This window comes from Rutilus rutilus, assembly GCF_951802725.1.
Source record: "Rutilus rutilus genome assembly, chromosome: 9".
NCBI lineage: Eukaryota > Metazoa > Chordata > Actinopteri > Cypriniformes > Leuciscidae > Rutilus > Rutilus rutilus.
In genome coordinates this window covers 15,176,119-15,200,843 of record NC_140223.1, presented here as the reverse complement: position 1 = coordinate 15,200,843, position 24,725 = coordinate 15,176,119, and the positions used below count along the sequence as shown (strand labels likewise).

Below are 24,725 nucleotides of genomic sequence, written 5' to 3'. Positions count from 1 at the left end.
TTGGCTGCAGAGGGGAGAGGGGCGAGACTTGCTGACTAGCGCTCTGTGCCGGAAGGAGGACTGGAGCGGAAAATGGTATCACAGGGTGAGGCTGGCACACAATCTGTCTGGCTGTGTGTTCCAGAAGCACCTAATAACTGGCTCTATTCTCAGCCCAGACCCCACTGTCACCCCACGCTTGTGAGCCGAGCAGCCACATGTGCTCAGGTGAATCTCAAAGCCCCAGTGAAACGTATCCACCACCTCGCAGCTGCGCAAGAAACGCCGCTTTATTTAGACCAGTCAGATTGGCAGATGAAAGGCGGTCGGCTAGAATGCAAATTGACACCTACACATTCAGACAGAAGTAGAAAATGCATTCAGATTCAGATCAGATGTTTCTGTTGGTTTCCTAAGGGTGTCAGGACTAAATCGCTGTTTTTGTGTCATTGCAGTTCATCCCAAAAAGAAGAATCGACAGACGTGCGTGCGCAAGAGCCTGATATGCGCTTTCGCCATGGCCTTCATCATCAGCGTCATGCTCATCGCGGCCAATCAGATGCTGCGCAACGGCATGGAGTAGCGACACCACTGTGAGCGGGGCCGAGCCTGCATGTGCATGTCTGTCGATGAAGTTGTTGAAACTAACAAATTAACACTCGAGAAACAAAACCAAACACCTCACTACTGAAAAGAGGAGCTTTTTATTCTTTTTTTATTTTATTTGTATTCTCCTGTTACTTTTCCACGCGGACCAAGTGACGCAGGAAGTGTACGGCGAGCCAAGCCAGCATGTTACACGGGGCCTCGTCTCTCAGGCAGGGACTTTAAAGGGCTGACTTTCTGCTTGTTTCATGCCACCTCTGTTCCCTAATGCAATAACACGCAGGAGTTAATAAGCACCTCTTCTGCGACGCCGTCTCCTCCGTGGCTCCAGATATTTCAGCCGGGATTCGCTGATGAGCTTCTGCTGGGTTCGGGTCTGCTGTCGATGTTGGAAGGCAAAAGTAAATTGGCAAGTCATTACACCTTTGTGGAGGGAGGGTTACAGCATCCACTCCGGAGACTATTTATGTCTGCTCTTGCCAGAGCGCTCCTCTAGTTTAGGGGATGGTGGGAGGCTGAGGAAGGAGCGCTCATTGTAGTCCATAATTAAATTCATAGTCGTCAGCTTCAAAAATCCATGAGCCTGACTCACAGTTTTGATCATTTCGAATGTGTTCTGCTATTTGATTGTGCGATTTTACCATGTCTAATGCTTTTTCTGAAGTGGTTTGTAGTGAACACGCCCGCGTGAAATATTGAAACGCCACAGAAAGTTGCACAGATTTCCACAGAATTGGAACTAAGTTCTTCTCATTCCCCACTATGTTTGTTCAGTACACACACTGGTAGAGCATGGCACTAGAAACAGGTTTGATTCCCAGGGAATGCACATAATTATAAATAAATACAAATGATATCCTGACTGCATTGTAGTTTGCTTTGGATAAAAGACTCTACCAAATGCATAAATGGAATTGCTAAAAAATGAATATTTTGCTTTGTTTGCTGGTAAAATATCTAAGTTTTCTTAAAACATTATTTGTGGAGATTAAAGAATATATATATTATATAAACAATTATATATTGAATTAAATATTATAAACATTAAATTAAAAATTACACCTTGCACTTTTGCTTCTGAAGTATTTTTTATTTTATTTATTTTATTTTATGTGTGTTAAGGAACATGCAGGAAAAAAATATGTATATTGTGGCCACGGATTTAACAATTAATTAACGTGGCATACTCAGCACGTTTTACTAATTCGTTCCATTCTTTTGAGTAAATTGCGCAGGATTTTAATAAAACAAGTGGACAAACAGGCAAATCGAAGCCACGATTTACTAAAACGAGAACAAATTCTTAATTCGTGGCCACTATATAAATTTTTGCAGCAAAAATACTGCTAAAATGGATTAAAAGAAGATACGTTTATTGAGTAGATACATTTGAAAAAATTATACATTTTAAATTCTTCAGTTTTCTAATATATTATGATTGTGTATGTGTGGATATATTATCTTATATAGTATATTTATCTTGTTTTAAGAGTATTTAGATATTTCTAATGGGAAACAAGAGTAAGATACTGATGAAAGAAAACACTTTTAGCTAATTTGATTCAGCTACCAATAAGACTGTGGTACACTCTCAGGTCTGTTTAAATCCATTCCTTTTCAGCCAAAATTAGAGCAGAAAATATTGGCAGGTTCCGTCTCAACCTAGTAATGTGTGCTTTCTTGGGGTTTGCAGTATGTCAAGGCACTTGATGTGGCTTAATGGTACTTTATGGCCAGTTATTGCTGTTTCAGGGTTATACTTGTTGAGATGCACATTTTCAGCATTCCTGAAAGGTTTAGGATGGCTCTCAGATTTTTCTAGTAATGAGCTTGGGTTGTTTTAATAGGCGCAGTGTTTTACCAGTGTATCACCCATACACCCAAACCCATCAGAAAAATGTTACAGTTTTGTGTATGGTACATGTTCATATTGCATCTCAGTTTCTGCATTAAAGTCACGGTAGCATTGCATTGTTGATGTTTTAAAAGATGTGTACAGCCACAGAAATGTAATGAAGATGCTTCAAGTCTTCAAAAATAGGATTGTATAAAGAAAAAGAATGATAATGGAAGATGATTGTATCTTTCCCATAGGTGCGATGGCTAAAACTCTGTGCCTGACGCAGTTCTTTTCTTTGTGTTTCATGAATGTCAGTCTCCTTTAGACACCTGTAGAAAACACACTGGTGTATGTTCTCCACCATGTTTCCTGAGGTCTGCTTCTACTTTATTATGCATGTGAATTAGCAGAACTCTGTAAATAGAGCTTTACATGTGTGTTTTCTGTTTGTGCATGATAGTTTAAAACGGTACATTCTGCACAGATCTCGTCAGGCCTACTGAGGGGCCGGCTGAAAACAACACATGTCTGCCAGCTCTCCGTTCTGACTAAAGCCATATTTGTCTGCACAGGTGTACTGAAGAGAATAAAGCTGAATACGCTGAAATTATAAAGGTATAATGTTAGTCCAACCCTTTTTTCCTCACTCAAATGTTGATCCATGTGCAGTTGAAGCGAGTGGGCATTTCATTTTGGTACAATAGCGACACCTGGTGGATTCATTGTGTTTGTCCTCATACTGTCCTTGTCTGATCCAGAATGTAATATTAGCTTGTAGCATTCAACTAAAGATCTGGATGGGTTGATAAAATAATATATACTATGTGTTTGCATATTTAGATTATTTTGATCTCCACAATTATGTGGTGAATGTAAAAAAAGTATACATGAATTATATTTTGGAGTTGGAGGATTGGGTTGGGGTTTTTAGAAATTTAGGAATGTTAATAATAATTACACAGCCAATTATTTCAGTTTATGTCATTATCTTATTTAGGCTAAAGACAATATTGTGAAATGGCCTTTTTAATAATTAGGACAATAATGTTGTGAACAAAATATCCCAAGAAATTAGACTGAACACAAGAAAGACAGAGTTCTGTATTTAAAGTGGGTTGTATTTCAAATGAAGACTTTAGAGTTTGGAAAACAAGGGTGATGATGTGGTACATTCAATTTAGCCTAATTGTAAGACAAAATGTATATACCCATATTCACCTAATGATAGATCTGTACACTTTGCATGCAGAATATTTATCTTTGTAGTTTAAGACTAGCTGCCCATAGATGATTTTAATATACATAATCAAACATGTACAGGACAAATGCATAGAGTTTATGCAATAAAAAGCATTTTTGTAATATTTGTGGTATCTTCACTGATTCCCTACTGTTTCCGAAAAAAATTAAATAAACAGATGATATTGCACCGTTAACACGCTATTGATCAGGCTGTATTAAAGCTAGGGTAGGTAATCCTGTTCAGAAACACTTTTTTTTATACTGGGTGAAATGGTCCTTCCATCCTGAGAGTAGTCAATACATTATGTGTTCAGAAAAAGGAATGAAAACAATCAGACCTCTGTAGCAGCTGCAGGACAGTAAAAACTCTGACCAATCACTGCCACTCGGTCCGGGTGTAAAGAACCAATCAGATGCCTTCATGTCTCATGCCCGCGCCCATAGACTGTAAAAAAAATAGCCCGCGCCCCACTGCGTGCACTCATCACATGTCACCGTTCCCGGAAATATTCAGCTCAAAGCACCTGCATATGCAGTCAGCGAAGGCAAACAAGGCAAAAAACTACTTCCTCGGACCCTGCCTGCACTCTTGAACGACCTCCTCTGCTTCGCCCTCAACCCCGGACCTGTCCTCGAACCGACGATGCGGTACTTGTCTCCGGACTCGGAGTGTAACTTACGTTAGTCTTCATTAGAGTCAACAATGTTTTCATCATGGAAACTCTTACATGCAAAACACCGTATATGTTATGAATCTTACACGAAATTCACCTTCATCACAGTGTAACTGATGGTAATGGAAAAACGTGTATCAATGCAACCTGTTTTTAGTTTTGCCTTATAAATATAGCTCGTTACCTATAAATATAGCTCGTTACCGAATCAAACTTTACCAGTATCGATATGCTTGCTTGATAGTGAGTACTAAAAGAAATCTTATTTGTTTATATTCATAGTGATAAAGTTAGGTATTTTATTACATGTGATTCTGACATGATGTCACTGTATGTACTGCGCTCCTTCCTCTCCACTCGTCTCAGGTAATAAATGCGTCTTCCAGCTGAGCCTGAGCGTTTGGCGTCGCGCGTTCATGTGTTTTGGGGGCGTCGCTTTGGAAGGAGCTCAGAAGGGAGGGGGTGGGAGTGAATGGAAATAATGAGCTGTGTTTATTGCAGATTAAAAGGTCTACAGTCACTCGATTTTTATATTCTCTTTTTCAGAGTACTTACATTTTAATTATGTATTGGTATATAAAGACAGTTTAAACAAATTTGGAATGTTTTTTTTTTTAGAAAAATCCTACCTACCCTGCCTTTAATAACCCTGTTTTTGTTGTAGGCCTACTCTGTATCATCATGATCAGTGCTGTAAAAACAAATGGTCCGCTTTATTATGAGTATATTTGAATAGATGGACATAAGTATAACATTGATATTGTTCCACTGTCACAATGGAGGCCACTGCAGAGTCTCTTAGCAACAGACAGCTGTGGGGTTTTAGAATCGGGTGAGTGAATGATTAAGTGACTCATTCATAAAGACAGTCAATTTCTCGCCATCTATTGCATAACGATACCAGGTCACAACACACTTTAGAGTTACTTCAATAGACCTTATTCAGAGCAGCGCCATGACAGGTAGGTATAACAGCGAGGCTGTGAGGGATAGACTTGTCATTTGCAATGGCATCCGCTGTAAGAAAATCTGTAAAAAAAAAAAAAAAAAAAAGATTACTTAGGTAACTTATAATTTCCACAGCTCATATTGTAAGGAGTTTTATGCCTAGTGAAGTTTCTTGGAAAGATATTTTTGCAGTGCTTTAAAATACTTTAAATAGTACAACTCAGTGAACACATATATAGACACATGTGTCTATCACTCGTTTTCATTCCAGTTAAAAAACGGCGCTGCTGTGAATAGGTCTATCCACGTTATTTTTCAACACAGAACTAAGGTGTTTTGTACAATAACTGGAAGCGAATGACACCGGAAGCCAGACAGATTAAAATTACAAATGGCCGCGCCCTCTTACCTGAAAAAGGTGGATCGCGTCGTGGTGGAGTAGCGTAGTGATAACAAAAAGGACGACTAAAATCTCAAAGAAGTTGTGAAATAACTTAAATTATATTCCACGAACCTCAGAATCACAAGACAAAATACGGAAAGATACGGGGGAAGATTGCTATCTTATCGATTTTAAGGTGAGACTCTTGAAATCAGGTAAAATGTTAATTGAGGATATTTAATTGTACAGTGTACAGTAATAACATAACGTACAGCACAGATATTATTTCATAATTTCCTTTAACATTGTTGACCATAAACTGACAATAGAATGTGCGCCTGGTGTGCATGTGAGTTGCCCTAGTTTCGCCAGGTGTGCGACCGCGCTCGTCCAATCATATTTGAGCATCAGAGCCATATTTGACTGAGATATAGAGCACAAAGACAAATGGTAAGTGATGATTTTGTTGTTGTTGTTGTTGTTGCCAAAATATGAAGCCATTACCGCACTTATTCACAAACATAAGCCTCATCTCTAAGCTCTGGGGGTGAATCAAAAAGTTAATGAACCAGTAATGAATCATGATGCTCAATATTAACCGTGATGAACTATGGAGGCGTATCACGTTTTTAAATGATTTACTCTTGTGCTATGAACTCCAAAGTCATTATGTGTATTTGAGAGCTATGAACCACTACAATTAGCCTACTCACTGCTTCACAGCTTACCATAAATTAAACAAGCCTCTACAACAAAGAAAATCCATAAACCAATATACAAAGAAAATTCATAAAACGATATACAGCAGAGCTGTCTATACAGCTGCCAGTGTTGTTTAATATGGAAAGATGAGAACGATTATTTGACCTAATTTGAGGTGTAAATGCATAATAAACCGCAGTTTAATATTTAACAGCTCTGAAACATGTGGCACGGCTCACATGACTGGGAGTTGTCAGTCACAGAGAGCCTGAAGCATCACAGCAGGAGAGGTTTGGCTCAGTGGTGGGAGGCGCTCGGAGAGTCGATTAGTATGCACAGTTGATGTTCTTTTAAGTTAGAACAGCCTTACCATTGCTGAAGGAAGGATTGTTGCGTGAGGAAGCTCAGCTGGTGATTTTTGACACAACCTCCTGTCACTGGAACATTGTAGTGTTTGCCACAAATCTTCAAATGACACCCTAAAATGTTTTTCTGGAGGGCAACTTTGATCTTTAGATATACCGCTGTGTTGCTGCCAACAGTTCCTCAGGTAAAGCAGCAAGTGTGGTACTTCTATAGGGCGTTAAACTTCTCTTTTAGACACTGAGCTCTACAACTGTGCAGTTCACCATTTTATTCAAATCAGTCCTATTCAAAATGGAAGACGTATGTATGTGTGCAACTACATCTGAAGAAAATGTAGTTGCATGTACAGTTTATGACTCATTTAACGTGTTCTTGTGTAACTTGGTCGACAATCCCTGACGATCATTTTCCCAAATTCCCTTCTCCTACATACTGGCCTTGTTGTTTTAGAGTGTGGTTCAAAATAACAGTATGACTACTACAGGATCCATTCAGCAGAAGATAGAGCTCAGTTACCATAGTTACTGTTAAACTGCACATATCATAATGTTATTCTCATGAAGGGCTACTGTATAAAAAAAAATGCAATAAATAACATATTTCCAGAGCAAAACAGAAATTGGACTGGGATCCAAAGCTGCTGATAGTGGGAACCTAAAAACAAGAGAATGGAAGAAGAAACACAGATGGTACAACTCAATACTAAGAAGTAAGTCTAAATAAAGGCTTCATGAACCTGTTTTTCAGGATACAAACTAAATTTTCATGTATTTAATTTAAGAGTAGATTTAAATGATGCATACAATAATGTATAGAGTACTTGCAATACAGTAGTCAATCATTTACAATGTTTTGTTGTCTTTTGGTTTCAGCACACAAAATTTGAGTCACATGTTTGTTCTCATGGTTGAACCTCAAATATCCTATTGCAAACTAAAGGAACTTCAACATATAGTTCTAGTGCCTCAAAATCTTTTCATTGCATTGAGGTTACTTCAGGAACTGTTGATGTTCTTCAGAGTTCTTCCAGGAACTTATGGAATCCAACGTTCCTCAGAGAACTGTCCTTTTAGAAAGGATGTTTAGAGTTTCTCCAGAAGGAGGAAATCTGAGGAACCTGAAGGGTGTCTCTCTAATATCTTTTAATCTTTTGTAACGTGGAATGTAGCAAGACCGAAAACTAAACAAACGCGAAAAAGATCAGCACTCCGTTGGCTCGAGTTCCACAAAACTGAATCAAGTTCCCAAACACTTAATGAAGGCCATTGAGATTTCCAACTTTCTAAGGGCACTGACTCACTGCCCTTGGTCCTGTTTCATTAAATTCTTGATGTTCCACTTCTGGCCAGTGCACGAACGCAGGATCAGAGCGTAGCCGAAGTAGACATTAGCCGGCACTACCTCGAGACAGCGTCCTGTAGCTCGGTTGATGATTGATTCATTCTTCAGGGAACAAAAATAAAACGAATCATTTTACTGACCAAAGGCAAAAAGGAATGTTTTTTTTTACAAAGTGCTCTATATAAAACGTGACCTTTTTACCTGTGCAAAGTGCCAAGTTTTCTGCCGTACGCTAGAGACTTTCTCACAGTTCAGGAGCTGTGGATAGTTGCTGATCTTATCATCCACCACACACCGAGTATCTTCGCCAGTGCTTCCCAGAGGACCCAGGAAAAGATAACCCTCCTTAGTGTAGCGACCCAGCTACAAAATAGACCACAGTGGGGATAATGTGAATTTATTCAATTCAGTGATTTGGTAACTGGGTCACTGAGTCATTCAGGGGCATTTTGGCACCCTAAGCTGATAATGTTTGCCAGATAGTTTTTGGCAGTTATGGCTATTTCCATATTGACAATTAATTTATTATAATTATTATATGCAGTGTCAGGCACCAGAGCCGATTAGAAAACTGGTCAAGACTAGATCTGGGAGTTCTGGCCTCCAGATTGAATTCAAAACAGAAAATAGAGATGTTTTCTTATTTCTTGTCATCTTGTCATTTCATTGCTTAGTTGCAATGAACTCCCTCTAGGCGTAACCTATTTCCTGTGTGCAGAGTTTAGTGGAGGTCAGGTATAGCTGTGAGGAGTGTGACTCTACCTGAGGGCCCCAGCCATGGCAGGGGTGCAGAGTTGCCGTGTGGTTTTCCTTTATGCCCTGGTCCACACACAGATGGGTCACGTTGGTATTGCGAATCTAGAACACATTAAAAAGACTCACCTAATACCATATCATTTTCTTTCTTCCATGAAACACAAAGGAGATAATTTGAAGAAAGGCTTCTGATGCCATTCAATAGCTTTGTGTGAAGAACAGACTGAAATTCCAGTCAGTTTTGGCAGTTTGGTGTCACAACCTTCACTTAAATTAAATGTTGTGACTATTTTTGAATGAATGCATATAAAACCCGAGAGCTGAAGTAAGATGATTGGTAAGCCAAATAATGATTTTAAATTTGGTTTACTCACACTATCCAATTGTTTGGACTATGCAAAGACTTTCATTTACTTTTATAGTGATTTTTGTCACTTTTTTGAGCTTGACAGCCCCAGTCTACATTTACTTTCATTGTATGGAAAAGTGTGCTGAGGACATTCTTAAAAAAAATTGTTTGTTTCATTGAAAAAAAGTCATACAGGTTTGAAGGACATGAGAGTGAGAAAATTATTTTTGGGTGAAATAACCATTTAGCAATAACTAAGTGAAGAAGGTTCTTCCAATAAAGCCTGTTTTAATCAAAGACCCAGTTTAAAGGTGCAGTCAATTTGTGATTTTTTTTTTTTTTTTATCTATTGTCATTAGTGTTTCGATGTATGAAGCACAGTTCACACAGAAGTCACTTTCAAACTAAGCAGCTTTCTGTTGATCAACATGGCGAATCTGCATGACCAAACTGAACTGTTGTGAAATCTGCTTGGGGGAAATATTTTGCCCATGAATATATGCAGAACAATGGCAAATTTGAGCCACCTTTAGTCATTAGTGACGCTTACTTCTCCATAAAAGAGAGTGTTGTTGTATCTCCTCATCTCTGGATAGATATTGTCGAGGTACCACTCAAAGCTTTTGCACTGGAGTCTTTCCCTGAGCGCTAGTCTCTGGGATACATCTCCATAGTCAATGCCATGGTTCTGTAGAGACAAAAAAGTAAAAGTACAAAATGTTATACTATTTATTATAACCTATTATAATAGTGAAAATATATTATGCGTTTACCTTCATTGGGAGGTTCCATGCCAAATAGACATTAGATTTGTATTGGTCCATCCAGACTTCTGCCACTCGAAGAGCATTGCGTCTAGTGTGAAAGGCGATGTTACTGTGGTAGGGCTTTTTTGTTCTGGCAATATGGGCCACTCTGGAACAGGGCAGAACTTCCATGCTGCCCCCACACAGCCAAACCTGGGATTTGAAAATATACACACACCTATAAAACTTCAGTTCTGAAAAAATTTTAAAAGGAAAAAAGCTCAAATTCATTTTAAATGAAGGTTCTGTGGACTGAGCGTAGGGAGGCTAAGTTATGAATGCTCTACTTTAGTGGAGGGATGTGGGTGGCATACTAACCCTGATTCCCAGCTCTATATTTTCGCCTCCATACACGTCCATCCCAGCATCCAGAAGGCCCAACTCCCCAAAGTATTTGCGGTTTACCACAAAAGAGCAGCCTATCATTGCGGGCGTCCTAAAAATACAGATTTTACACTTTGTATTTTCATGATCATATTTTCAATGATGTGTTTTTCTCTGATATACTGATTAATTAATGAAAAAAATGATGAAGGTCAATATTGATAAATAATTATAAATAATTGAATATAATATGAAATTGAAAGCAGTGACAAATAAAATGTATTTTTTTAAGTTATATTTTTTAACATATTCTTATTTTATTTATTTTTTGTTTTTGTTTTATTTCAAACTGATTTTTGGTTTATATGGGATATGTGAATGTGCAAATTTTTCACAGGATTTCTTTATTGTGAGATATTTTTGCATTTAAGAGAATATAGTAAGCACTTTTACACTGTATTAAGACCACTTGTCCCTTGAATTATCCTTCTATTCTTTGTATTCTTTTCTTTCTTTTTTTTGTTCCAGAAAATGTAAGATGACCAGAGCAGATACATGAGGTGATATTTCCAAAGCTGGACAAGCAACTCCTTCTATTAAAACTTGTGTCCTGTACCTGCACATGTATGTGTTAACTTTTACCACCTGGCTACCCAATATTAATTAATAGCCCATAGTATGAACAATGTGAAACCCAGGATTGCGTTCAGAATGTGAAAAGTCCAGTAGGATCATACCTGATAGGTGCAGAAGTGTCCCCTTCATCCCACCACTGTTTCGGTGGGCTAATGTACATACACCAGAGCTCCCAGTTATAGCCATGGCCTGAGTTCTCATAACGTTCCAACTCAAACGTCTCGTCTTTAATGTTATCTATTGACGGCAGGATGATTCTCTTGTGGTTCTCCTTGATTCTAGACAGAACTGGTTCAGCCCTGACAAGGGGATGAAGAGGTTAGAATCAATATAAGCAAAGCTGAGTTTCACAGTGCTAACAACACTTCTTCAGCTCTGCTGTGGAGCTAAATCTAATCCTGGCTTGAGAATGTGTTAGTGTGTGTTTCTCACCTCATCAGCCAATTAGATGGACACATCTAGAGGGCACATGAACCCTGTTTACACATAGTATTAAAATCTGTTCCATCTGAACGGAAGCACACAGCACTAAATATAGGTGTGAAGTGAACAGGGTCCGCAACGCTTAATGGTCTGATTACAGAAAACCTATTTGTAGGTTGTCAAAAAAAATCAAGTGATGACATGCTGAGGAAAAAACAACAACATTTAAATCAGCCCAAGATGGTATGGTCTTAAGATGCTGGTCTTAGTTGCTCTCAGGTTAGTTTTAGAGGGTATTGAACCACTTTCAGATGGTCCTAAACCAGTTAAAACACCAATTCTGCAAGGCTGGGAGTTCAGCTAGACCTTCTGAAGGACCAGCTTGGCCAGGATGTAAGACCATCTTAAACCAGCTAAAACAGTTTAATCCAGTTAAAACCTGCAAACCAGTTTAAGCTGGTTTATTCCCTAGCGACTGACACTAGAGACTGCAGTCTTTAGTGTCCTTGTTAGCTCGCCCACCTCCCATGCCGGAGATGCCGGTTCGTGTCCCGCTCGGAACGGGGAGAGTAGGACCAGAGGGGTTACATAGGGCTTCGAAAGAAAATAATTGTGTTTGTTGTTATTAAATATGTTTTAGAGAAAAGATTTTTTAGTTTGTTTGTTTTTCCCAATTTTTTAGGCTATGCTTTTTCTTTCTTATTTTGACTTTATAAACACACTTTACCACTAACAAAATGATTAATGCATGAAGTCACATATTTAGAGACCCTCCACTTGATATCCAATCAGAAGAGGTTACAAGAAACATTTTATATGCATGCTACTATTTGTTGTAAACAGCTGTATGTCTCAGCTGAAAACTTGTGTTTAGATCACCCAAGACTGATGTTAATACCAGGGGTAAACAAGGCCTGAGGAGTCAAAGTGAGAGTAAAGGCCCTTTCACACTGGACACGATTTTGACGCACGAATAATTCGCGCGATGGTTTTATTTTTCGATCAGCTGTTTGTGTAATGAGTGCTTCCACACCGAACGCGAATGTGCTGCGGCGAAAAAACGACTATTATTTTATTCGCTTCGATGTCGATTTTTTTTTTACTTTTGCGGCGACAGAATAGGCTTCAGCCAATCATACTACAAGGACAACGATTTGAAAGACAATGGCTGTTTCTCAATTCCAAGAACGCAGAGAACGGACTTGTTTTCTCCTGGAGACCGGTCTTGCCAAGCTTCCTTGGAAGAACGAACTCGGAACCGGCCGCAATGACTTCTGGGACACCAGGCGAGTACTAGCTCAAGTCTGCATTCGATGCATCCTCGGTATCAAGAACACATCCGGGTTCTTTCATGCGTCCTCTGTACTTGCGTTCTTGAGAATTGGGTCTGAACTTCGACGGTTAATGATGACGTAAAACGAGAACACAAGGACGCAAGATCGCTGAAGAACGCATATTGAGAAACACCCCTTGTGTGGCGTAGCATTGCCAACCAACACGGTTATCACGACTGTGAGTGTGTTGTGTGATAGTTTTAGTCGTTGTATAGTCCTGTGCTGTGTAGGCAAGCAGGCTAAACTACATTTGGGATAGAAAGCTAACACTATTATGTCAAAGATAGAGACAGAGACCGTTTTTACTTTGAACATGTAACAAAATGTAGTGAGACTATGCTGCTTTTAGTATACTATACATTCTTTGTGTGATATCTACAGTTTCTAGTGGAATGATTTTAACTTGTTACACACACACATACACTCACTCGCGCGCGCACACACACACACACACACACACTCACTCGCTCACTCACTCGCGCACACACACACACTCGCTCACTTCGTGTGTTACATGTAATGTGTAGTGACATTACAAAACGCACTATGTGAAGACGCAAAAAACTGCACATAAGCATACTCCCCTTCAGACTCTGTTCTTTAAGATTGGTTGCACCCAAAACCTTCTTTTCTGTCTTTTAAAATGAAAAGCTCGTCTTCACCTACAGTCTATGGTCTTCACTGGATGATGATGATGATGAAGTGTCCATGTTTTCTCAGCTGTCGGCGCGAAAGTTTTGGAATGTTGAAGCTCTCTGAACGTCACAGACGTCGCAAATTCGCGTCGCGGCTGATGTGAATGGTTTTGCCGCGAACTATTCGCACACGAACTATTCGCTTTTTCGTTTCGCTTTTCCGTTACGCATCCGATGTGAAAGGGCCTTAAGGCCAACTATAAAACCAGCAGCATCGTGTGGCAAGTGCTAGATTCTCACCATGCCGGCGTGAACTCAACATGGGCATCAAAGAAGCCAGTCACCTCCCCAGTGGCCACTTTCCAGCCCTCGATGCGAGCTCGGATGAGGCCCTCTCTCTTCTGATTGCGCACTATTTTGATAAGACCCGGGTAGCGCTTGTTGACGTACTCTTCCAGTGGCCCTTTCAGTTGCACTGTCATGCATAAAACACACACACATAAATGGTAAAAGAGGGAGAAATCTCGTTTCATGGTGCATGAGTGCTCATCGCTGTGTTTAAACCACACCAGAGGGATTGTCTCCTACGCCAAAACTCTTCCTTGCCTTTGATCTGTGCTACGGGGATCCACACCATCCCCCTGGAAAACACGTTCTTGGAAAGTGTTCCCTTTCCCCACGTTAAACACTGTCATCTGCATTCCCAGTGACAAACTGTGAATCACTGACATTATGAGGACAGAAATGGGTGTTTTTCTCGCCTGCCCCTTCATTTTAGCAAATGCTGGCTTTTCCCCCCTGCGCTGATGGACGGTTGGCCCTCCGCCACCGGCTCATGCCAACAATGTGATGGAAATTGAACTGTCTCTCTAGGAAGGCCTGAGCACACACTTTGATACAATAGACAAGCATAGCCATGCGCAGCGTGAGCAAAGGGTGCTTTAGCGAAATACTTCAGTTTATCAGTGTTGACACTCACGCTCAAATACAGCACAATAGATTAAACTCTGTCAGAATGCTTTAAGAAACTAGATTTTTTGCATTTTCTACTTGCTATGTGGATTCTAAGGCATTCATATGGGTTTTTAGTTTATTACTATACAGTTGCAAGGAGGTTGGAGGTGAGTATTTTGGTGGTTTTCTTAATGGTCCAAGGCAAAAGAACCCAGCCATCTAATGGTGTGTTCAAGTCCTTTCAGACGTTCAGTTAAATGCACATGGCCACCACAATGTCATAATTATAGGTGGATTTTCTTGAATCCCAGAGTTTCCAAATTGGGGTCATGTCAGTGAGAAAACCTGGCAGATACAAAGTGTGCATCATCTGTAGTTGACAGTACATTGGTTAAAATGTATGAAATTATTATTTGATAGTATTGTACAGTTAAGATAGAATTTATAACAATTCAGTTCACATCTCCTTTAGAAATGGGATTTTTTTTTAAACGCACACACTCTTGATGCACATTCATTATCCATCATTGTAGAAGTAGAGTTAAAAAACCTTGCTGTGTTTTTTGTAGAAAAGGTACATTGACATCTTCCTCCAGTCAAAGTTATTTGAATGCACTGACATCGTAATTACAACTTCCCAACTGGTAAATACAAATTTTGGACTAAGGACTTGATTTTTTTCAAACTATTTTATGGTTCACCAGAGAAAGAAATGTGAATAACCACTAAATATGTTTTTGTAGCTTGTTGATTAAAGCCAACATTATCTTACCGTCATCACTGTTGTCATCCACCAAGATGATCTCCTTTAGAAGATGAGCCGGCGTGTGGTTGACAGCTGAATGAACCGAGCGCAGGATGACGGACAACGCCTCATTTACGAAGATGAAAATGATGGAAATCTGTGGCAGGTCACGGGGATAAAAGGCCTTTTTGCACCTATAAAAACACACATAGTACATGGAAATTCACAGAAGATCAATTCTCAATATCTTGGAAACAAATCTCCTCCTTGAAGCTTTGGTGCGCTAGAATTTGTGAACCCTTTCATTTCCTAACAGAAGGAAAGCCACGTCTGACTTTGCTTATTTGGACATTTTCACTGTAACTATTACATAGCTCAAATATGAAGCTTATTTATAGAATCTCATTTAGTTGAACTTAGAAACAGTAAATTTCACTTTCCTCTCCTCTCCAGTCTTGGTATATGGAAAATCTCATATGCAAATGGTTCTAGACATTCTAGATACATTATAACAATACATTTTTGTTAATAAATGACAAATATAAAAATGTATAAAAGATTATGTCTCATCTTTGCTGGTCAGTTACATTAACGAGCACCTGTAAGAAAAGAATAGATATTTTCAAGATAAAAGAAAAAGGTCACTGGTACTAACTTGCTGGGCCGATAATCTGGAATAGATCTATCCAGAGAGATTTTGTCACTCAGAAATGCATTGTAGCCATATTTCTCCCTCAGGTATTTGGCCTCCTTTTCCTCTGTCGGTGTAAGTGTGGCTGGTATACCTCCTCTACCTCGGCCTCCAAAACCTTCGATGAGTCCAAGAGAATTGGACAAACCTATTCAACATAAATGATTCAATTAATTAAATGGCATTCTTGTTCTGTGAAAAGGCATTTTTGTGAATAATACTATGATCACTTTACGTATTATACAGTATGTAGCTACTTTGTGGAGCTGTTTGTGATAATAAAGGAGATACCATTCAGTTGTCTGTACACCACATCTTCCAGTGATCCCAGTCTTTTCAAGAGCACATCATGAGTGATGCTCGTCTCCTGAGCAGATCCATTCAGATACGTCTTTCCTCTCGCATCAGCAGCCGCCTGTTGACCAACAGCTTTGGTTGTGCGTAAATTGCACTTGCCCCAAAAAGTGATGAAGCCAGCCACCGTAAACGCATTCAACACCAGTAAGATTTTCCATCTTCTCATCACAAAGGCCATGAAAAATGTTGGTGTTCGGAATCCAGAGAATCGCATCTTGAAAGACATTTCATACACAAATTTGTGATGTTTACTGTACTGATGGTCTATTATTTGATTGATAGACACAGTAGAAGAGACAGGAAATCGACAGGAGACATGACCTGGGCTTGACTCAAACTTAGGTCTACCGAGAGGCATGGCAAGCAATCACACTGCCCACGTCATCTAGACGATATTTTACGTGTGTATGTATCTAATTATTTAATTACATTCTGTGGAATATTTGATTCTGATGGGTCAATCGTGCCATTCAGCAGTTAAATATTTTTAAATAATGGCCACTGCACTCTAGTGTAATGCTGTAAAATGACTGTGAAACAGATATCATATATGCCGATGCTACTTTTGTGTGTGGACCCTTTTCACAGACTGTGATGACGCGTTTTAATGGTCCTCAACAACGTAAATCCTGCAAAGTCTAATGTACATTTATAACACTATCCTTTATTACATTCGCATCAAATTACAAAAAACTATTTAATGCCGCTATGAGGGTGTTTCTAATACAGCGTCTATGAAAGTGACGGTAAAATTTATATCTTTCTCTCTTCTGACTGCCTTCATCAATCTCACTCTATTTTCTCCTCTTTTTGAAAGTTGTAAAAACACAATTGTGGAGTTCTTCTTTTGCTATTTGAGCAAATGGGAACACAAAAAAATATAATATAGTCTCTTATTCACCGCTTTAGAAGTTTACCCAACTATGACGACTTCAGCTTCTGAGAAACCCGGAAATGTGAAAAGGGTCCATCGTATCACTCCGCCGTCTCTCTATGGTCATGTAAGCGCCAATTAGAATAATTAATTGACTTCATCTTTCAACTCAAAACGGTTATGTTTATGTTAAAAGGCCTCAGATGAGTATACTTTTATGGGGAACACAAAACTTTTGATACATGACTGGATGGACTCAGGGTCTCCAGATCCACGAACTGGTAGAGAGATCGATAAGAGGGAGGATATTAATAATAATAATATACAAACATATTTGAATACCCCATTATTCCGTCTTCTTGCTAAATTGTTTGTTGGCCAGACATCATGGACTATCTACAAGTAATCAAATAACTTAACCCAATTGGTCAATATTTCCATTGCATGTAGTCCAATGTAGTTAGCAGATCATTGTCACAAAATAAACCATTTCAAGGTGATAATGACCGACTCAACCTAAACTGTCATTTTTTACATTTATAATTCTCCATTGCTTATGTTCCTAATAATTTCATATTTTGTTTCTTAACATAATTTAACATTAGCCTACCTATAATTTCTTCTGTCTAAATGCATTTATGCCGTCTGTAAATGCACCTTTTCATAACACCCAAAAAATATGTTCAGGTAGGCAGTTCACTAGCCTATAGGTTTTAAGACAGGCTTCTGAAAATTAGACTTCTAGCCTACATTATTTGTATCTCCATACCCAACTGCTTTATCTGACCAAGAGCAAATGTAACTGACAACTTGAGTCATCGAGACTGTTCTTGCGATACTTGTTATTCGGCTGTTATAGTTCATTGAAGAAATGTACCATTCCCACTTACCATTTCGGATTGGTAAAATGCATCCTGCACTTGAACATAGTGGAGTCCGCCTGTGCGCTTTCATCCGTATTCACAGGTTCTTAAGAATAAAATCCACATGGGAAATTTATTTACATATTTAAAAGAGTCACAGCAAAGGTCCTTAACTGCAGTCATTCATCATAAGACATCTGTCAGTCAGATTCAAGAAGTCTTCAATGACAAACACAGCTGTTCTTCTTTGCTGGAAATAATGTCAAAATATGTTTCGAGAGGTCAGGCTTAACCTGTGTGTTTGCCCTGGATAAGCAAATGTAAAATCCCTTCACCTCAGATACGAGACTCCGCAGACGCAACATCATCTCCAGCCGGATTCATCCACATCAAGCGCAGTGCTCATTATAAGCGCTATTTCATATCGCGCTTTTATGTGATGGTCCTTCCGTGCAACGATGATCCCGGAGCAGCCCGCATCTCGTGCCATCCACACTGTTTTCTGCAGTTAATGTGCCCTGTTAAATCGTTTTGTCCACATAATGCAATATAGCGCCTCGGATGAGACTGATGGAAAACACGGAGTGGACGAAGCATGTGGAGCTTTGTGGAAATACAGAGCTCCTCACGCGCCACTCAACATGTTCACCTATGATTTATACATTCAAAGATACATTACAAAGAAGATAATTACTTCCAGACTTAATATGTTTCTAGTCTAGTAGGCCTAGTTAATATGACGTGTTTTGAGTCAGTTTATAGAACTGAAAGGAACTGTCTTGAGGCACTATTTGGGGTAGATTGGCACATTGGTGGAAGGAACCCTCCGGAGAACCAATGCATCTTTGTGGACTATGGAGAAATCACAGTCTTTGGAGTTCTTGCATGAACATATGGGTTCCATTTTTAAGTTCCTAACCAAGAACTCCTCTTTTTGAAAAGGTTCCTGCTTCTTCAGGGGGTTCCATCAGTTTGCCACCCAAATGGTGCCTCGAGTAGTATATTTTCATATTTACAGTAAAAATCATGTTGTTCCAAATCTGTGTGACTGTATTGTTTCCCTAAACCAAGAATGGAGAAATTTTGCAGGATGTCCAAGCGGTACTCTTCCATACAGTGAATATGAATGGGAACTGTAGACATTGACCAGCAAAATACAAAATAAAAGTATCATCCATATGATAGGTCGGCGTGACATTCACTAACCGTGTATGCACACAAATTTGTGTGTAAAATCTGCATACAAACGTTTTCACAAAAAAAAATACAAAATAAAATCATGATTCACCAATAACTTTAGTTCTAAAATTTACAACTATACAACAAAAATGTAGGAACAGCTAAGATCACATAGATGCAAAAATCACATAGGCCTCCTCTGGGTGGCCTTTTAAGCATGTTAAGATTACATTTTATACAGAAATGATTTCATCATATCAGTGAAAGAGTAAGGTGTGTTATAGCCCACGCTGCGATTGTTTGTCTGCATAAAAAGCAGATATGTGTATGTACAGCTAGCTAAGTTTTAAAAGGTTTGAAGCTATAAATGTGTTTTGTTGTGTGTGTGTGTGTGTATGTGTATGAACTGTCTATTTAGAATGACACACTTGGCATTGCTAAAGGATCTTGCTGTGCATGCTCGCAGGCGACAGTGCATCTTTAGAGAGCTCCATGTGTTTACTCAGAGTGCTGGAAGGCAGTAAAAAAGGTTATGCGGAAAGCCCTTATAGGCTACGGATATAGTTTGGGCTTGTTGCAAGTCATTTGGAATACTCCAAATTCATTACCATTTGAAAGAGATTTAGAACCATTTTACATGCATAACCACATGTTGTGAATTAGGCTACATTTTTTGAGAGAAGGTCTCCTGTGTGTATACATTCAAATAATCCACGCAGTTATTAGTGAATGAGACCCATTATACTAGATATCGGATCTCATTTGTGGCCTGCATTATCCTAGTTTGATGACAAAGGCTGAAAGGCGTCACATGTTTTAGTCTTGTGAACAACCGTTATTGACGTCAAACCTTGTGCAATGTGTTTTTTGATGCTAGCACAAACAGAACAGGTGTTGTGCCTAATTTGGACTCCCTGCCAAATGATTGCCCCCTTGTAGAATGCCTAATCCTACCCCCACCCCCCACCAATTTGGCAAGATTGGGCAACACTGATGATGACCGAAATACATTTTTTGATAAACTATTCTTTTAGAACATGCTTAGGCAAGCATGCTGTATTTACAGCACAGCAGGGGATCGTTTCATTCACACTCACAGAGGAGGAGATGTGTCTTAGGTGTGGGATTTTGCAGTCTTAAAGGAAAGTTCTAGAAGCATCATATTTGATTGCCTCCAGTATCCATTTTGCAGCTCACTCATTTACTCACTCACAGCACTGACCAAGAGTAGCACTGAAATCTGACCCTAATTCTAAACTTATAGGAACCAGGAAGACATTTTTTAAAATCCATCCATCATGTATAGGTAACCACTTAAACAAAATGTATTTTGAAGGTTTATTTGAAGCTGTCGACTTCAATGTACATAGCTGTATGGGTTGTTCAGTGGTTTTCCTCTCTGTTGCACCTTTAAATTCCACGAGTTTAGGAGGAAATAGGTCACCCATATAGCCCAAGGAATTGATGTGCCTGGCCGCATAGCGGTAACTTGGTAGATCTCGCCACACTCACATTATTCCCCTGCATGCATGGTGAGTCTTCACACAACTGCATTATATGACCAATATGACCCTTTGTTCTTCGAAAGAACTGACATTCTTGTTCTTGATTACTTGAAAAACAGGAAGTGGCATAATGAGGTTGAATACTATAGAACAAAGATGAACGTATAAGGATGGGAGGAACCCAATAGATGAAAGTGCACAAAAATACTTCAGGGAGCCACAGCCATAACAACATCATCCTCTGACTCAAGCCAGTTTGATCTGGTCATTTTGTGATCAGCATGTTTTGATGAGAATATTGTGTTTTATGTTCCAATGAACCAGATTCAAGCCAAATACAGCTTTAGTCAACAGGAAATCAAAACTGACCGTATAGCCTACTTTATTTGCACTCATTTCTGGTCTTATGGTCAACAATTTCTCAGTGCACATTATTCCAAAAAAAGAAAGTTTGTTTTTCTTTCTACGGAGCCCCTGACATTGACATTGTGGCCATGAATTAAATTCATTCCCTCGTTTTAGGTAAATTGTGGCCACTTGTTCTAATTTCTTTCATCATTTTAGTTAAATTGTGGTTTAACCCCATTAAAGCGAGGCAAATTAATTAGTACAACATGGCCACAATTTAGCTAAACTGAGGAGGCAAAATAGTACGTGTGCATGGTTTAACTACAAGAGAGAGTAAATGAATCAAATGTGGCCGTGTCGTGGAAGTATCTTCCACCAACATGTGGTTATTTTTCTGCCTCTAAAGCAATTTTTCTTTTTAACTGACACACTAATTCAATATCCTGATACACCTGGAAATACCTGTTTTGGACACCACGGCTGAATCCGAAAAGGTCTCTTGAGTAGGTATATTTTGAAGTAATTACTTCACTCTCGCTAAAAAAGTATGTTCTGTAGTATGAATGTAATTCGCATGTACTACATTCACCATGTTGTTATAATCATGTGACCTACCAGCATCGGTTACGTTGCTTCACTGCCATTCATAAATCCTCTCCTGTGGCCTCATGGGATAGTAAAGTGTCCATTGTATGCACACTTCAGAATCTCGCCGGAAGAAGTAGGTCATCTGGGTACTTTTTACCTACTCTTTTATGAGTACTGTGGATTCAGACATACTTTTTTGTGGCATACTGTTTTTCACCTACTTTATAGTATAGGGAAGTATGCAATTTCGGATTGAAACAACAGCATTTCCCTGTCACTTTAACATTTTATTAAGAGAAGTATGGTGTTAGTTTGTGACTAGTTGACTTCAGTATTCGCAAGGCACTGAGATATGGTGTAGTGGTCTAAAACGGTGTAGAAGCACAATATAAAAGGAGCATGTCAAACGCAAAAACGTGTTCTGTGTGAAAAGCGGTATTGTCAGCAAAGTCACGCACAATATGAAGACAAGACTGTCAACAATTTTAGAACAGTTGATTGCAACTGGCAATACGTAGTTATTTACGGTTTGCCGTATTTCGTATGAATTCGTATACTACAATCTCAATCTACATCTTCGAACAGTCTGCTTACACCCCAGTGACGGGTATGTTTAGACCTTCTGACCTTCATGCTTACTTTTTTCAAATAATCATACGTTTTTGTACGACTCACATCGTACGAATTCATACGTAATCGCCTCCTTGTAACATAGCTACATCTTGTCTGTATCTTGCTGTTGAACACACTTGTGGACTATTTGTGGGGTGTAACAGTCAAGTGCTCAGCTGTGTGGATCTGAATAATGAAATAGCTTCATCAAAATAGGGCTCTTGAAGGAGAGGGAAGGGGGTTGGACTGAGAGGGCAGGTGTTCATTTGTAAATAGTGAGTTTTTCCTCATCTGGGACTTTCTCAAATGAGGTCAGCAGCAAATGGGTGAAACTGGGCAATGGTTTGTGAGAATAAGTTGCTGATAGCTACTTTATTCCCAAAGTAAGTGATGCAGTTTACAGAGGTAAGTAATAACAGAAAGCAGCAGATTGGTTGAAAGAAAACATAAGGTCTTTAAAAGAGAGTTCTGAACCTTTGTACCTTTGTTTTTAAGAGTGCAGGAAACCTTTTTGAAATTTCCACTCATCATTTTTCTGTGTTCAATGATGTTATACAAAATAATGTTTCCACGGCCTCACATTTACACTTATCTCAGGCTATAACGTTTGTGTCTAAAGTTTGTTCTGGTCTGTCTGACTTCGCCAGGTTGTCTGTCACAACAGCCTAGTACAATAATATGCTGTCAGAGTCTGTCTGGGAACAGCTTCAAAATCTAATTTAGTATGCCAAGCATGCATCTCCTTCAACCATTTGTTTAGTTTACTCCTTAAATTGCCAGTAAATTTAGTTTGCTTGCCGTAATACCCAAGTTATGGTCTATTATGGTGCTCTGTGAAATCTTAATGTGATCATTGAAAGTATTATAATCTTTTTTTATTATTCACAGGTGATGTGTTTTGACCCAGTTTCAGTGTCTAGCTAGTCTGCTAGCTAGCTGCTGTTTCAGAGACTGAATTAAGCCTCCAATATTTGAAGAAAGATGCTAAGATGTATTACTGTGAGTTGAGCAAGAGGTTTTGGACATTGGGTCAGGATCAGACCTCCTCACACTTACTGCAGTGGTCACAGCACTAATTCTGTTTGAAGCTTTAATGCATTTGGTCTGCGTCAGGTCTGTCACCATCTATAAGATCGACGTAGTTCTCCATTCAGCAGCTTGCTGTCAGGCTGATTGTTCTTATGCTGTCAGCAGCAGTCATGATGTGCCGGCGCTGCATTCTAATCCCAGCACACTGTGTGACTCATGTACTTCTCTGAAGTTAGTGATAGATCAATAATTTCATCAGTTCTCTTTTCCTCTTAAAGCATGATGCAGCGCATCATAAGTGGTTAAAGCTCTTAAATTGCCTTTTTAGAAGATTCAATAAAGGCACTGGTTGGATCTGTTATACTTAGTCACCAAGTTAATGTTACACCCCAAGGCTTTACGTTAAAATGAGCAACAGCACTGCAATTCTCTTGTGGTTTAAGACTTACTGTGATAGAGGAAAGTCATGGTTATCTACAAATAAACTTTTATGGGTTATCCATATTTGTTTTATAATGAGAATGGTTGACACATAGAATTGCATCAAATAATTATGTGTTATATGTTAATATTAATTTATTATTAACATTTATTATGTATTAATAACAATATGTTTGGCCTAAAACAATGTATTTCTGTCCGTTACCATTTCCATTTTAATGTTTTGTTTTTACTGTTTAAATTTCGCTAAAATGTTTCAGTAGCAGGTTCCATTGTGACAACTTACCCCATATAGTGTGACAACATGCCCCTGCATTGTTACAATATGTCTTCGGTGAACTCCGTTTGTTTTCTGGGCAATAATATTTTTATTTTATTTTTGTAGCCAAGACGTTAAGTAAACCCTCTCTGTGAAATAAAGTGTTACAAATATCCTCTGTCTCCCCAATGTGGAAAAGAAAACAATTACAAAAATAAACAATATAATTAATAAAAACAATTAATCAGATCGAATAATGTAGTCATTAAGGTCCTTGAATGGGTTGTTGTTAGTCAGTTAGAGAAATATCTGTCCACAAATAATCTATAAAAAACATTTCAGTCTGGTTTTAGATCAGGACAAAGAACTGAGACCGCACCTGACCTTCTCACTTCTGCTGACACGGGTGCATGCAGCATTTTAGTTTTGTTAGACATTGGTGCTGCTTTTGACAGTATAAGTTATTCCATCCTCCTTGAAAGGATGTGTGTGTGGTTTGACATCTCTGGTGCTGTGTTTGATTGGTTTAAATCTAAATCCAGTATGTTGGGGGGGAAATAAATCTGAACCAACATTTGGTTACAGCAGGGTGTCCCACAGGGGGCTGTATTAGGGTCCATTTTGTTTAGCATATATACAGTATGTTGCCTCTTGGATAGATAATTCGTAAGTTTGGTCTGGGGTTTCATTGTTATGTTGACAATACACCGATTTATGCCAGTGCACTAACTCTGACCTTAACTAATACAGTTAAAATAATAATAATAAATAAATGTCCAAATCTCTTGGTTCTTTTGGTTCAGACCAAAAAAAGAAAATAATACATTTAGTCCTGGTTTGACTAGTGAACTTTTTAACACTGAACCTAAGGATACAACAAAAAAACAAAAATGTTTTTTATGATGTATATTTTGCGATGCAACTTGTCGGATATCCA

At 38.9% G+C, this 24,725-nt stretch overlaps 2 protein-coding genes across 3 annotated transcripts in view; one reads left to right on the top strand and one right to left on the bottom strand.

Moving 5' to 3' along the window:
* The window catches only part of caln1 (calneuron 1), a 61,332-nt gene extending 57,228 nt beyond the window's left edge, over positions 1-4,104 (top strand). For both annotated transcript variants that reach the window (XM_084419069.1, XM_084419068.1), the window contains exon 6: positions 435-4,104. In XM_084419069.1, the coding sequence (XP_084275195.1) occupies positions 435-562 (128 nt within the window). In that variant the 3' untranslated portion in view covers positions 563-4,104. The remainder of the gene's footprint in view (positions 1-434) is intronic.
* Positions 4,105-6,993: 2,889 nt separating this feature from the next.
* galnt17 (polypeptide N-acetylgalactosaminyltransferase 17) lies at positions 6,994-18,344 on the bottom strand. The gene is made up of 12 exons (XM_084419067.1): positions 17,855-18,344; positions 16,025-16,304; positions 15,698-15,881; positions 15,070-15,236; positions 13,644-13,818; positions 11,053-11,250; positions 10,310-10,427; positions 9,959-10,144; positions 9,736-9,873; positions 8,843-8,938; positions 8,282-8,443; positions 6,994-8,182 (listed from the first exon to the last, which is right to left on the bottom strand). The coding sequence occupies exons 1-12, from the start codon at positions 17,855-17,857 to the stop codon at positions 8,036-8,038; spliced, it is 1,854 nt and encodes a 617-aa protein (XP_084275193.1). The 5' UTR covers positions 17,858-18,344; the 3' UTR covers positions 6,994-8,035.
* Positions 18,345-24,725: the final 6,381 nt, after the last annotated feature.